The 14,904-nt window shown below is 39.5% G+C and overlaps 1 protein-coding gene and 1 non-coding gene across 4 annotated transcripts in view; both read left to right on the forward strand.

Moving 5' to 3' along the window:
• Nucleotides 1–10,875, forward strand: part of hipk3a (homeodomain interacting protein kinase 3a) — a 52,071-nt gene extending 41,196 nt beyond the window's left edge. The window contains exons 7-16 of one of the 3 annotated variants that reach the window (XM_053506176.1): nucleotides 673–835; nucleotides 1,655–1,778; nucleotides 1,886–2,052; nucleotides 2,177–2,295; nucleotides 4,100–4,261; nucleotides 4,353–4,694; nucleotides 4,877–5,023; nucleotides 5,933–6,177; nucleotides 8,217–8,350; nucleotides 9,716–10,875. In XM_053506176.1, the coding sequence (XP_053362151.1) occupies nucleotides 673–835; nucleotides 1,655–1,778; nucleotides 1,886–2,052; nucleotides 2,177–2,295; nucleotides 4,100–4,261; nucleotides 4,353–4,694; nucleotides 4,877–5,023; nucleotides 5,933–6,177; nucleotides 8,217–8,350; nucleotides 9,716–10,135 (2,023 nt within the window). In that variant the 3' untranslated portion in view covers nucleotides 10,136–10,875. The remainder of the gene's footprint in view (nucleotides 1–672; nucleotides 836–1,654; nucleotides 1,779–1,885; nucleotides 2,053–2,176; nucleotides 2,296–4,099; nucleotides 4,262–4,352; nucleotides 4,695–4,876; nucleotides 5,024–5,932; nucleotides 6,178–8,216; nucleotides 8,351–9,715) is intronic. The other 2 variants (XM_053506177.1, XM_053506178.1) reach the window with 2 other exon arrangements.
• Nucleotides 5,444–5,571, forward strand: LOC128532396 (small nucleolar RNA SNORA71). The gene has a single exon (XR_008361303.1). It is a non-coding gene; the product is annotated as a small nucleolar RNA SNORA71 (small nucleolar RNA).
• Nucleotides 10,876–14,904: the final 4,029 nt, after the last annotated feature.

The following is a 14,904-nucleotide window of genomic DNA, read 5'->3' on the forward strand; positions in this document are numbered from 1 at the left end:
CAAGATGAGTAATAAATGTTTGTGCACGCATCACTTAAAAAACCACTATGCGAATTTTAATGGAGATTTCACAGGTCTATTTGTCCGAGCTTTTTTTTCATCACTTTTGGCCCATGGAAAGAAAAGATATGCTAAATTTTAATGGAAATGGTGGCGCTGTATTTTATTTTAATACGCGCTTATGAGTGTGCAATTAAAATCCACGCGAACGAAGTCAGCAGCAAATTAAAAACACCAGAAGAAAACAGTAATTGTACTTAAAAAAAAAAAAAAAACGTCTGTACCAAATTTAAGAGTGAATTAGATTTGTAATTAATTCATAATTTATATATTTTTGTTCATATATAGTTTTGAGAATTCCTTGAGCGTTTTTTTATTTGGCATGTCGTACTAATAATAATTTTGTCTTAAAGAGACCATGTCTGGAATCTGTTTCATATCATTACGCACTCCTAGACGCGTTTATCTAAACTCTGTCATGTCTGAACAAATCCTTGATTTGTTTAATCGCACGCATCTGCTAGCTTGTGGATGTAGGAAATGGAATTTGGTTAGAGTTACAGAGGCTGTTGTGTCCTCAGACAATGATGCAAGAGTTCACACGAACGGAGACTTTAACCCAGTTTCACATTTAGTCTGAAATGAGACTTTGTTCATTTTGTTCCCCCACAGCGTGCAGTCGTGTTTTCACATTATGGACGTGTGCCACTTGAGGACCAGCACATACGACGCGGTGAACCGCAACAAAGCCCCGCCCCCTCTCATGAAACCCGTCACACTACCCAGCGGCCCCAACATTGCAGTCTTCAACAAAATACCTTCCATTCACTCGCAGGTATGTTACAGTTTATTGAAGAGAGTGAAATTTTATACAGGAAGGTGTTTGATCTTAATCATAATGAGACACTAAGGTGGCTGTTCTATAGGTAAATAAATAAAATAAAAATGTCCAACCATATACAGTATAACACACAGATCATTGCAGTCTCAACCGTCTTTTTTTTAGGATGAGCAAGGCATAAAGTTTCATCAAAAGTTTTTTTTTTTTTTTTTTTTTTTTTTTTGATCTTCAACTTCCTCACGATTAATTTAAAAGTGGTTTGTACTTTCTTGAAGGTTTTGTGTATTGCTTTTGTGAGTTTTCTGAAATTGGCAAAAGTATTTAAACATTTACATAGTGACATATTTCTTCTCCTTGAAATAACTTTTCTTTAAAAGGACCAGTTACACAGTGTTAGTCATAAATGTTTGGCAATAGAAATCCCAACTTAAATTCTGCCCTTAGATTTTCATTGTAAGCTTTCTTTGAATTTGCTTTTTACTCCTTGAAATGTTCTATAATCCAGCATTTCCTTTCAAATAAACACAAAATGCTTTTTCTAATAATAATAAAAAAAATCTTTATAAAATATTAGTGAAATAGATTTTTTTTTGTTCCCTCTTTAATTAATTGATTACATTTTTAGTCATTGCTACCGACCTGTGCTTATGATTTTACACACATTGTTCCCGTGTGTATAGATATTCGACATTGATAACTTCTGAACTGCTCTTCTGCCTTCTTAGCATTTTACAAGTCACTGTTTGTGTTCCTGGGAAATGCACTATAATATGACCTTTGTATCTGTTTGTTTCTTTGTCTTTTTATCTTAAGGCTCTGGCTCCACCTGCACCACCTGTGGTACATCCTGGCATTCCCTTACAGACAGGAAGTGCACAGTTTGGCTGCACTGACTCTTTTCAGCAAACGCTCATCCTTTGCCCACCAGCAATTCAAGGTAGCAGTTTGAAATATATCTACACTTCACTAGCGATATAAATGTGTGTGCATTATTGTACTTAAAAACTAGATGATTATTATTATTTATTTTTATTTTTTCTCCAGGAATCGGGTCCAATCCAAACCAGCCGCCTGGATATTCGGTGCGCATGGATAATACACTGCCACTGGTGACTCAAGCACCAGCCATCCAGCCTTTACCTCTTAGACCAGGAGTCATAGCACAGGTCAGAGTCTGGAGACCTGAACTGAAGCGGTTCCACAGAACTGAGGTTCAGGACAAAAAATATGATCTTCAGTGTTTGTTCTGCATATTCCAAATATTATTAAGTAAAATTTTTTTAGCAGTCTTTCTGATTTCTTATTATATGATATTTCTCTTGGTTGGTTTTGCAGCAGCCGTGGTCCAACAGGACTCCACAGATCCTTGTACCAGCATGGCAGCAGGTGCCTCCCCCACCCACGACGCTGCCCTCAGACACTGTCTCCTGCCCTCAGAGGAGAGGGGACTGGGGGTAAGATGACTCGGAAACTACTAAACATGTCCTATCTTAAAATAAACCATCTATCTTAATGACAGTTTATTGTGTTTATGATTTCTTTTTTGTAATACGCACACGGTGTGGTGAGAACTCATAGGATTGGGACTAAACAGCAATGCGGCTATAATAAAACTACTCGTTAGTGAGGCTAATAAAAAAATGGCCTTGGTTTGTTAGGAAGAATAGAGAGTCATGTGGTGTGATAAGTCCAGATTGTGTCTTTTTGAGAACAGTAGGGTCAAGAAAGGAAGCACATGAAGCGATGCACTCATCATGCATAGCGTCAACAGGACAAGTGTTATGATCCAGTTGCGTCAGTTTGTCAGGCATATCCTCAGCAACGTCATGTGGTAATAAAATGAAGTCGTCTGACAACCCTGAATGTACTTAATGACCAGGTTGTCACATGTAAGGAGCTTTTCCTTCCTTGATGGCACGGCTATATTCCACGACTCAAATTAAGAGAGAGTGCTTCTTGGAATCATGTTTACACATGAACTAGTCATCACATTGGTCAAGGGGAAAGGTTTTTATTGTTGCCTAGGCAGTGTATAACATTTATAAGATATTTAAATTATTGGTGGTGTTTATTACTTTCCATAGCAAGTGGTGGTATGTGCTGTTGAACAGTGGTTGCTTTAATTTTTTTAAGCAGTTGAATGACCCCTATGGGTAATTCTTCTAGCTTTACCAAATAATTTTGATTAAATTGCACTTTTCATATTGAGTAACTTCCAATTCTTAATCCATAGGGTTTAATATGATGCTGACCGAACACCTATTCTAGAAAGGCTTTCCGCAAGGTTTAGGGTTTAGGTTTATGGGAATTTTTCAGACTATTCAATCAGAAGCATATTGGTGGGGTCAAACGCTGATGTTGGACGAGAAGGTCTGGCTCTCACAGTTTTAGCTCTAATTTATTCTTAAGGCGTTCTATCGGGTTGCGTTCAGGACTGGTGTCGGGTTGTTTTTCAGGAGTTGGGCTTGGCCCTTACTTCCAGTGAATTGACAATTCAGTCTTGGACAATTTCCTGCTCCCAACTTTGTGGGAAAAGTTTGGGGACAGCCATTATTCCAACATGACTGCGCACCAGTGCACAAAGCAATGTCCAAAAACACATAGATGAGCGAGTTTGTGGTGTGGAAGTACTTGACTGGCCCTCAACCTGATAGAACACCTTAGGGATAAATTAGAGCGGAGACTGTGAGCCAGGCCTTCTCGTCCAACCCGATAGAACACCGCTGAATTAGGGTGGAGACTCCGAACCATGTGAAAGGAGTGCATGTGTAGGCCGGCAAGCAAATACTTGTGTGTGTGTGTATATATATATATATATATATATATATATATATATATATATATATATATACACCTACAGACCTTAATTTATACTTCGACCTTGAACATAAAATCACCGCTCCTATTTTGTAGGTTTCATTACATACAGGCCTTTTTTTAGTCCTTCTGACTGTCCACACAATTAATGTGAGTAATGTAGCAGATAATTCTCACTTCTAGGGTAGGATGGCAAGCGACATCTAACAAACTGTCTCTTAATGGGGCAGAACTGCACATGCGCAGACTCTCTAGACTATTTCAGGATCTGGGAGTGGTTGTCGTTGCCCTTCTTAGAATTTGCCAGTTTTTCTTGTACCAATGGCTGTTACTGGCTGAGAGTCCTATGGCCAGTGCTGGATTAACGCTAAACTGTGTACTTTACAGCATTAAAAAAAAAAAATTATATATCCAGCTCTAATATTTCCTTCACCTTTTTAGGAAAGTGCGTTCACACACCAGCCATTATGGTTCCATGATGCCGCAGCCGCTCGTGCCCAGTCAGATGGCCGTATCTGCGCATCAGCCTATGAACATAGGCATTGCTCACGTGGTGTGGCCTCAGACCACAGCCAACAAAGGTGGCAAGCCCGTTCAGAACAGGTAAACATTTATGGTCATCGTGTGTAACTAGGAAAGTGTCCCAAGTTACAAGCTGAAGTTAAATCTGATCCTAATGTTGCATGTTTTGCAGGAGCGTGAATATACCGCACTATACAGAAACACATACGTCAGTGTGCCTCTCACCAAAGACTCAAAGGCATGATGTCCTGCGAAACCCAGAGGTGGGGCTTAGGGACAGGGAGCTGGAGTCACAGCCCAAGAAGGAGCCAAACCACATAGAAGAGACGGAAGAAGAGAGCTGCTGTAAGACGAAAGAGCAGGGCTCCGATAAGCAGCTGGCAGCAGCCAATCAGAAACGAGAAGCTATTGTTATCGGGGAGTCGCCGAGTCCGGCAGTCAGCGTCATCAGCATTAGCAGCGATACTGATGATGACGAAAGAGACACGGAAGAGCAGAGGTGTTCCTCTAATACGTGAGGGTTTTTTATTTTATTTATTCTTTTGCTATTTAATACAGCTGGAGCACATATGATATGTCTTTAATGTCAAAATAATGTAAAGCATCCTCCTGAACATTTTAGTTATCAGTAAGTTTTGTGATCACATCTTGGTGCTTCGATTCATGTTCGATTCTCGACACATGTCCGTGTTTCAGATGTAAGGGCAGTCCGGATTGTGAGGCGTGTAAAGGGTCTTTAAATATGGAGCGCGTGTGTTCACTGAGCAGTCCAGACAGCAGCCTGAGCACGAGCTCCTCAGCTTCGGCTCAGTCCAGTCCTTCTCCTTGCAAGAGACCCAACAGGTAACACAAATGCACACACACTCACAGGTTCCTGTGCGTTCTCTAAAAAAGCCCCTTAATGGACTGTTGGGATGAAATTTTTCATCTTATTTACTAGACCGCATTCTGTGTTTGAAATTCTGGTCATGGCAGTGATAGTACCCCAAAGTTTAATTTACACACACACACACACACACACACTGTTACATTTTTAATGAAGTATGTTTCCTGTTACACCATAGCAATCTGTCAACAATTGTTTATTATTTTTTAATAATTAACAGATAGAAATCTTGAGGAATGTCACGCAGCTATTCAAGTTTCATTTTTTCCTTTTTCCTCAATTTATATCGATTGTATGGTTATTAATAATAATAATAATAATAATAATAGTTATTTTACCGAGATCAGAATCACAAAAATAACAGCACAAAATCACAGCCCTGTATCGAAAGTGACTTTGGTCTCTGGTTGCCAGGTCATTGATACTACAGGAAAAGAAACTTGAAAATTATCCCTGTGTTTGTAGGAATGCTTTGTTCCTGTCAAACCCCTTTATATTTCAAACATACTAGAAAGGAAATCCCACAACTTCATACGTTTACAACGCCAGAAAAAACGTGGTTCAGCCTTTTTGATCTCAGTGTTGGTTTCTTGTAATGCCTAAAAAATAATCTAACTTAGAATTAAATGTGTACATACTGCAGACCCATGTCTAATCAGGTACTTATAGCACAAGGATTGCTGTCGATGGTAAAAAAAAAACACGATCGCCTAATTGAATGATCCTGTTTATTTTTATATTTATTGATTACTACACCCTTAAAACTGTTGAATCTGCTGCTTTTATCACACTAAAGGGTGCTCCTGATTGAATATCTAAAAATTTAGTTTTCGTCTGAAACCGTGTCTCTGTCTGTGTGCCACCAGCATGTCCGAGGACGATGGTCACGAGAGCGGCTGTGACACGGTGGACGGCTCTCCGGCGTCTGACACGCACGCCAGCCCATTCGCCGAGAGACGATTTCTGAACACCAATCAGAAGCAAGAAGCCGAAATACGACGGAACAGCGCGCATACAGAGGTGCAAATAAAACCAGCTGTCAGGACGGTGGTGGTTCCACCGCTCAGAGTGCTCAACAACAATAACAACCACCAGCACCATGGCAACACAGGTAACACATAGAGACCAAACTTTATCTTGCTTTGGTATCTTGTATCTTTTAATTGCAACTAACAAAGAGTGGTTTGATGTGATGGGTCAGCTATAATATTTAAATATATCCAAAGTTTGTGGTGACTGGGTGGAATGCTATGTGAAATTTACATTTGTTGCTGTTCAACCAATTCATCTCCGTGAGATGATCAAGAACCCTCACACACTCCGGGTTCAGACTATACATGAAAGAGAGTATACATGGTCACAGCCCATACATTATGTCTACTTTGCAGGTCATAGTGGAGAGGCAACAGTTTACCACAGAGGCTGCCGCAGGTGATTATGGGTATTGCGTGCACTGTGACCTTGGGTGACTTGTGCACCGCATCCCAGCGTTGAGTGGAAAAACCTTTGGATTTGATTATTTCTGGCTTCTTCTCCTGTCCTCGCCTCATTTTTCCATTCCCTGTTCAGCTCTGTTTGTGTGCCGATTTTTGTGTGATTGCATGCAGTTAGGATTTAAGAAACAAAGGCTGGCGGGTTATAGGTCTGGTTTGTAGAATGTAATTGTAAAAGTGACCTAGAACTAGGCTTGATATTCATTAGAGGTTTTTATTGCATTTAATGGCAAATGAATTTGTCAAGCCAGTGTTTGTTTCCTGTTTATAATTTTTTTTTTTTCAGTCTATTGATAGTTTGGTAAGGGTGGACAAATTGCCTACCTTATACGTCACATTATGTTTGTCCAGGTTATCTGTTTTTCCATTCACCGTTGCCTGGCAGACAAGTTGACTGTTCATACAGCATTAATTTACAGCCACACACAATAAAAAAAAAATAAAAAAAACTCCCATTGATATTTCCACCATTATTTGATGCTCTTTCTCAAAGAAAAAACACGCCCTGATTGATTCACGGACCGTGGCAAAGACATGGTTTGATGGATTTGTTGGAGCCTAAACACACTGATTAGCGTCAACAGATGCAGGAAAATCTTTTCACAATTAGGAACGCAAAATGTGAAAACCATGATTAAACTGAGTGAAGTACAGTACAGTACAGCACGGAAACGGTTATGTAATTCTAACGCTAGGGTGACACACATGTCTTCAGAGAATGAAGACACTAGCTCAGGTAACGTTATAACCTGCAACAAGACATGGTAGCTGAAATGTTAGCCCGAAATAGACTTCCTGCCTCTTTGTCAATAGAGTGAACATGATACGTTGTACGCAGAGACGTTATCAGAAGAGGATAAAAATAGATGTGTGAAAGTCGACCCACCCAAGGGTTGGTTGCTTATTTCCCGAAGTTTGCATTCAAGTTCATACTTTGAAGTAAAATTATGTTAATCACATTAATAACATGGGAAGGTAAGGACATATCGGGGCTTTGTTCATCCTGTTTGTGGCAGTTTGATGGCAGAAGAATTTTTAGGCTTACAAGAGAACATTCTGAAAAGCCACAAACAAAACAGATTTTTTTACTGCATTTGGGACATGAGCTTGATGCTGCAATGAGAATGCTCGGATCAGGATTCACTGCACATTGACCGGCTTCTCTCTTTCTCTCTCGCAGCCACAGATTTTTCAGTACAAACGTGTGAATCAAAACAAAAACGGCTGCAAAAACAATACAAGCTTTCCATCTGGTCTTTTCCAGCTGATGAGCCACAGCCGAGCTCAGCGAGCCATGAATACTTCCTGTCGCGGTGATGGATTGTCTGACAAACACATGGCGTTTCTCATGTCCGTGATCTGTATGGATCATGAGCCTTAGGTTTTGATTAGGAATATGAATGTTTAACCAGATAGCAGGTCATTTAGTTTAGTTTTAGATGATGAGCAAAATATCAGAAGAGAGTAAAACGTACTCCACTTTCAACAGGAATAATATCAACCTCTATGTATGCGCAGAAGTGGTGATGAATTGGGTATTTTGTTTGTTTTTATACAGTTGTTAGGTTCAAGTTATTGTTATGAATTTCCCCCTGTTTATCCTTTTCTTTTTCTTTATTTATTTTTCCCCCTTGCTTTCTCTTTCTCTCACTCTCAGTGTTCGAGTCATCATGCCAGTTGCGAGGACGATGCGCTCCCGGCCGGTTGAGTCTGCACACCACACCCAGTTTGCCCCGCCAGCACAAGATCACCTCCGCATTCCAGCAGCAGCAGCCCCTGGGCTTTGGCCAGGTCACTTCCTCTGCCTTTCCTCACACACTCTCTCACACACACACACACACACACACACACACACACACACACTCATTCTTTCTGAATATATAGCAAGAGCTTGTTTTAGAGGTGGAATGTGTTTAAGAATGTCTCCCACGTCAAAAGGGAATGTTTTATACAGTCGGTATGTAAGTATTTAGATAACATGGTTTTTGTAATTCTGTACTATACATGTACTGACATGTAGTATATGTCAAGATAAGATTGAAATGCAACTTTTTAGAGTTTTGGTTACTACAGCTCAAACAGTAGATGGTAACCTTAGTAGCTGTACAGGGCGTCCCAAATGTCTGAAGGTTTCATCAACCGCGCAAATGTTCTTTATTCGAAGAGTCCTGTTTTGCATACAAAAGCTGACCATAAGTTCTGTTTCATATTCTGTTGTTGGTTTTAAACTCATCTTGGGCGCTTGAGGAAAAAATGTCTAATGAAAATGCCCTTATATCCAGCTTTTTGTGCCTCTCTGTAGATGCATACATTCCTTTTTGCATAATTGCCATAAAAAAAAAAGAAAAAAAAGAAAACCGTAACCTAGTCCTGACCCTCTGGCTGCAAGTGAAATAACTGTTACACGTATACAGTACTGTTGCTATGAGGTATAAACAAGCGTACACAAGGCACATGAAATCACGCACCCTAAAGAGTCAGTATTTTTTAATTATGATTCCTCACGTATCACCATGGTAGAGGTGTATTCAGGATTGTACTTAGTGTTTTGATAAGCACAAGAGAGTAGGAGGCACTTTAGCAGTCATGGACGTAGAATGTTGGTGTTGTTGTTGGTCTTTTGGCGGCTCTCGGAAAGGGGGCGTCACAGTGGACTACCGATCGCACAGGCTTGGTACAGGTTGTGCACCCGATGCTCTTCCTGACTCAACCCCATTTTATATGGGCTTGGGACCGGCACCGCAGTCAGCGGCTGGGGTTTAGGCATTGGGTGGGAATCCAGGCCTTCCACATAGTAGGAGAGCAACCAACCACTGATCTATCCAGATTATATTTTAGCTCTATAGAAAAGAAAGAAAACCTGTATATAGGAAGAACTGGACATTTTTAGGGATGGATGGATGAATGAATAAAAGGATGGATGGATAAATGGATGGATGGATGGATTCCTGCTAATCTATAGCAACATCTTTGTGAGGTGCATATTTTTTGTCTTCTTAACTTTAGAAGAAGGTGAAGGAATGTAGGTGTCACGATCCTACAGATCATTATAGCTATACGTTTTTGATGTATAGAAGATAAATCTGTGCTCTAATTTGGTCATTCTCATCAAGGTTTTTAACTGCTCTTTTTTTTTTCCCCCTTCATCTCTCACAGGTCCAGCACTACAGCTCCTGTCACAACGAGTGGAACGGCAACTACACCCAGCCTCGCCGTCCGCAAGCCTTCATCCCTCCCACGGTGCACGGCCACATCTTCCCTCACGCCAGTCCCACCCACTCAGCCCAGGCCCCTCCCCCAGCCCCTCCCGCCCTGCTTTCCTACCCTCCTTCCGCCCCCGTCGCCCACCTGCTCCCCTCCCCACGTCCTGTCCTGCAACCCGCCTACAGTCTAATGCCCCAGGGCATCAGCATGGGCATCAACCCGGGTATAGACCCTCGCCTGCTCCCCTCTCCCACGCTGCACCCGCCGGCCGCCTTCAAAGCCCTGTTCACGCCACACTCGTACGTAACTTCACCTGCCTACACCAGCTTCCCGCTCAGCCCCACCAAACTGCCCCAGTACCCCTACATCTGACACGTACACGCGCACACACCAACCCCAGGGGCCCTAACTCCTCTGACACACTCATCTCCACAAATCATGGCAGTCAATGCATTTGAGATGCAACAGATATCATGGAAGAAAATAAGAACTTGGTAAATGAAACGATAAATAAAACTTCATGCCTTTTGCACATTTGATATAGAAAAAAAGAAGAATTCCCACACTTCCCCTCCCTCTACCCTTCACCCTCAAGTCATAAACAGGCATGATGGGATTATCTTGTGTATAACTATTTTTCTATATTGCCTTCTAAATGTGACGCAATCCCAGTCTGATGGTAATGCCCATACTCGCGCACGAAGGACTCTTACTTGTTGGTGTTACACGTCTGTATTTTCTTAACGGACTCATCATCATCATACCCATTTTGTTTTTGTAGCCCAGTGTTAACTCCCGTACAACATCCCGTACATTTAAGGTTACTACGCTCCATATTGAGGAAACACAAGACTCAGAACTCATGTGGTGTGTGACCTGCTCCCATAAAAAAGTGCCTTATTAAAGAAATATAATTAAAAAAAAACATGTCTGTGCAGAGTGCGGCGTCACACTCCTGCATTTACATGACTGCAACAGGACTGCAGCACTTGAAATTTCCTCTTTTTTTTTTTTTCCTTTTATTGATTTATACATTAAGGCTGTCTTGATTTGACAAGATTTGATTAGAATTTTTTTTGGTGGTTTTGTTCTGTTAGTGAGTGACAGTGTAACCTGTTTATCAATATTGTGTGGAAAGATTTGTTTGTTCATAATTTTCGCTATACCTGTTTTTTTTTGTTTTTGTTTTATGGTTTGCCCCCCCCAACCCCCCTCTCCCTATGGAAGTGTTGACGCCATTATCCTTATGCATTTCTTCGTCCCTTTTTCCGCACCTGCTGTATTACATTTTTGACAAGACCTACCGAGCGAGAGGCGGAGTTAAAAAAAAAACAAAAACAAAACATACATATATATGTATAGTGACTAAAGAAAATATACATTCTCTTCAGTCACGATTGAGAAGGCTTTCAGGTTTTCCGTCACTGTTCTGCTCTCCTGCAAGGAAGGTTTTGACATTTATATATTATTCTTGTATCCTTTCCTTAAATGAAATGGGTTTTATTTAAATTGCCCTGTGTATGAGGGAGGGGGAGGGGGAATTCACTGGTGTGAATTTAATTTTTATTTCCTTTTTTTTGCGTGTGGATTTTTCCAGCGTTTTTTGCTGTAGCAAGCGTTCTCATCTAAAATTAACTATGTACAGTTTCCTATTTGATAATCAATTTGACTTAATACTAACAGTATTTACACTGTTTAACACAACTGCAATACAATCCATCAATTTTTCTGTTTTTCTTTCCCTTTTAATTTTTTTTTTAATTAGATGTATACTTTTGTTGGTGTTATTGTTGGTATTGGTATTGGCATTAACCTGCAGATAGCTCTTTAAATCATTCACATGGTTACGTAGTAGCTTGTGCAGAGATTTCAGTATTTCACTGTCGATCTGTCATTTGTTTGAGTGTTTTCTTGGAGTGCATTTTTATTATTTTTTTTAATCCTAAAGTGTGCAATTTTCCCCCCCTTTCTATCATCTATAAGCGCGTGGCGAGATTTGTTTCCGCTATTCCGCGGCGTACCGTCTGGCTTTTCACAGTGCTGGCAGATTTTATTTTATTTCCTACATTCCGTCAGGGAGAAATGATCGATTCTTTTGTTCTCTAACGTGCTTTGAGTTTTTATTCCGATTTATTTTAGTTTTTTGGCCATCATTTTATTAAAAATGCTTTTGCGACACCAAAGACAGTGATTTCTTAAGCGACGTAGCTACTGTTCTAGCCTAGACCTCAGATATTATTCTTAAATGGGGATGTATTAAACATACAAGCATAAAAAAAAAGATATGTACTTTGTATAAAGGTTGAGGTTGATGTTTAGCTTTTTTTTTGGCAAGTTTAATGATTTCATTTATCCTTGAATGTACCATAGATAAGCTGCTATTCACTGATCGCCACTTCGTCATAGCTGTGAGGGTAAAAGTGATTAACTTTGTTCTTAGCTTTCTTCTTATTATTATTATAATAATAAATTCTTTTGTATGTGTGTCTTGACGACCTTAAGATAGACGTGAGGATTTTCTTTCGGTTTTACTCTACTGAGCGGCATCGAAACCTGTTTTTAATGCCTGTGTATATGTTGCTTTTCTGTTTGAAGTGTCATTGTAACTACTGTAGTGCGATTGATGGAAGTTGTTGGTTTGTTGTGTTTTTTTTTTTTTGTTTTTTGTTTTTTTGGGGTGTGATCTTTGTTTATGATTGATTTTCTATTATTTTTTTTCTTAATCCTTTTGTTTGCAGCCATGTATTATCTATCCGTAGTGTTAATGGTAATCGTGGGGCTCGTCGTTCCATAAGAGATGCATATCGGTGTATATCAGAGTACGTTTAGATATAAATATATATATATTAGTATCTCGATAAGGCATAGCTTGCAGGATAGATTAAACTTTTTTTTATTTTGTGGTTGTGTTTTATTTGATTCGAGCTGGAGAAAATAAATAAAAAAATTAGTGCCGCTATAAAATCGTACATTATTCCGGTATGTTACTTGCACAGACTCGAGAAAGAAGTGTTTCTTGTTTATATATGGATTTGCAGTGCTTATCGTTAATTAGCATGAGCGTTTACTTTTTTCGATTAGATTTCAATCAGTCCATGTTCATCGATCGCGCCCGATGTACTACTTATTTGGCTAATACTCAGTCGAGCGCCGATACGAATGAATTCCCGGATGCATGGTTAGTTGTATCGGCGGCCATTTTTTTTCCCTCACAATGATGTGGAATTCGTCTCTCTCACACACACGCGCGCTTGTATTCTGCTCTGTACAAGGAGCAGCGCTGAACTAGTGCCTTTCAGATGTGCTTCAGACCTTTCCGTTCTGTGCACATACACATATATACTCATACACACAGAGAAACCCAGCTCTCTCTTATTCTCGCTTGCGAGGTCATTTTAAGTAGTGTATCTTCTGTTGCGTGTGTTCTTGGACCTCTTAGTGTTGAAAACTTAGTTATGCACTGGTTTGCAGTAGGCGTGCGTGGTGGTTGCTAGAGTTTCTAGAGTTTCGTCTTCGGTAGTGTTCCTAAGTCTCACTTGGCAGTCAGATGCCAAACATGCAATGCAGTCGTGTCTTCACATGAGATTTTTTTTTTATTTCAATTTTAAATCCGTACATTTCATTTAACCTGTTTGCTTGTGTGTTTTTATTTTTATTGCTTTTTTTTTCTTCTTTTTTTTTTCTTTGGCTCAGAAGAAATCTAATAATGAAATGCTATCAGGGCTATGACATGGTCCTCTCTCCCTTATTGAAGCTTTACATAAGTACACTGTGATTGAAACAAGCTTGGAGGAAGTATCATGCTGCAAGTTTACCACCTCATCCTGTTGTTTTTGTATTTGTATTTTTTAGTTTTTTTAGTTTTTTCTTTTAATTATTTTAAACCGCGAACTCGGTCTTTAACAGGACACGACATTCATACCAATGTGCAAGTTATATTGCTTTAATCTACTTTAAGATTTTGGTCCAAATAAATGTGGCGGCTCTGGAGCCACAAAATAATCAAAAAATTTTTACGATGAATAGAAACTAAGTCACTTTTACAGGTGATGTTCTTAAGCATGTAGCACTAGAGACAAGTACACATATTTACATCAGAATCAGACTCTTGGTTTAGATTTTTTTTTATTATTATGAATTCAGACTTCGGATTTACCAAAAAAAAAAAAAACATCAAATGGAAAACTATATGTGGAAGTTTGGGAAAACCTTTCACATGGTCACATTTTGACGTTTGTTTTGACAATTCTCCTGAAACTTGACCTCGAGTTGTAATCCGTTCCTACTGAAATTTTATTCATTTTTCTTATTTCATTTTATTTGGATATTTCATTCCAATTTCTCTGAAAGATTTTGCACCAACCTTAACATTTCTAACAATTAAAAATAAAATTTTCCGCTGATTACATAAACCACACTAAGAATTCTGTTTACATAAACGTTAAATGAGACATTTATCAACAGCATCCACGTCATCTGACTCGATCTTGTTGCTCCGTTATCTATGATCTTTAATTTTACAGACATAATCACTCTGTCTTATCTGAGTTTTGAGTTTGAATCTAAACTTCGTGTATAGAGTATTTATGTTCTCCTCAACGCTTTATGGGTTTCCTCCTACAGTCCAAAGGCTGATTGGCGTTTCCGAATTGCCCATAATGGGTGAGTGAGCTTGTGCTCTCTGATGGGTTGGCACCCTATCTAGGGTGTACCCCGCCTTGTGTCCAGTTCCTTACAATAGTCTCCAGGCCCTCCGTGACCCATGAACAAAATTTTAATGATTTAACTATTTTCAAACGGCCTGCGTGATCTATGACTGGAGTAGCCCTGCTGTTTTGGCTTAAATCGTAATTATTACTGTTTACGGAGATTCACTTGGCAAGTTCCGTGAGATTTGTATACATCAAAGTATTTTTCCCAAAAAAACCTATTTCTGGCAGCATTGTCGGACAGGTTTTCCCAAACCGCCACACAAACACCAATCAAAACTTGTACCACGTACAAACTTGATGAAATGCTCCCATCATACCAAACAGTTGTATATTTGTTTTGTTTTATTATTATTTTATTATTAGTGTTTTTTTTTTTCTTCTTTAGAGACACAAATACAGAAATTCAGGGTCTCGGTGTTTGTCACATGT

This window comes from Clarias gariepinus, chromosome 10 (genome assembly GCF_024256425.1).
Source record: "Clarias gariepinus isolate MV-2021 ecotype Netherlands chromosome 10, CGAR_prim_01v2, whole genome shotgun sequence".
In the NCBI taxonomy this organism is placed as follows: domain Eukaryota; kingdom Metazoa; phylum Chordata; class Actinopteri; order Siluriformes; family Clariidae; genus Clarias; species Clarias gariepinus.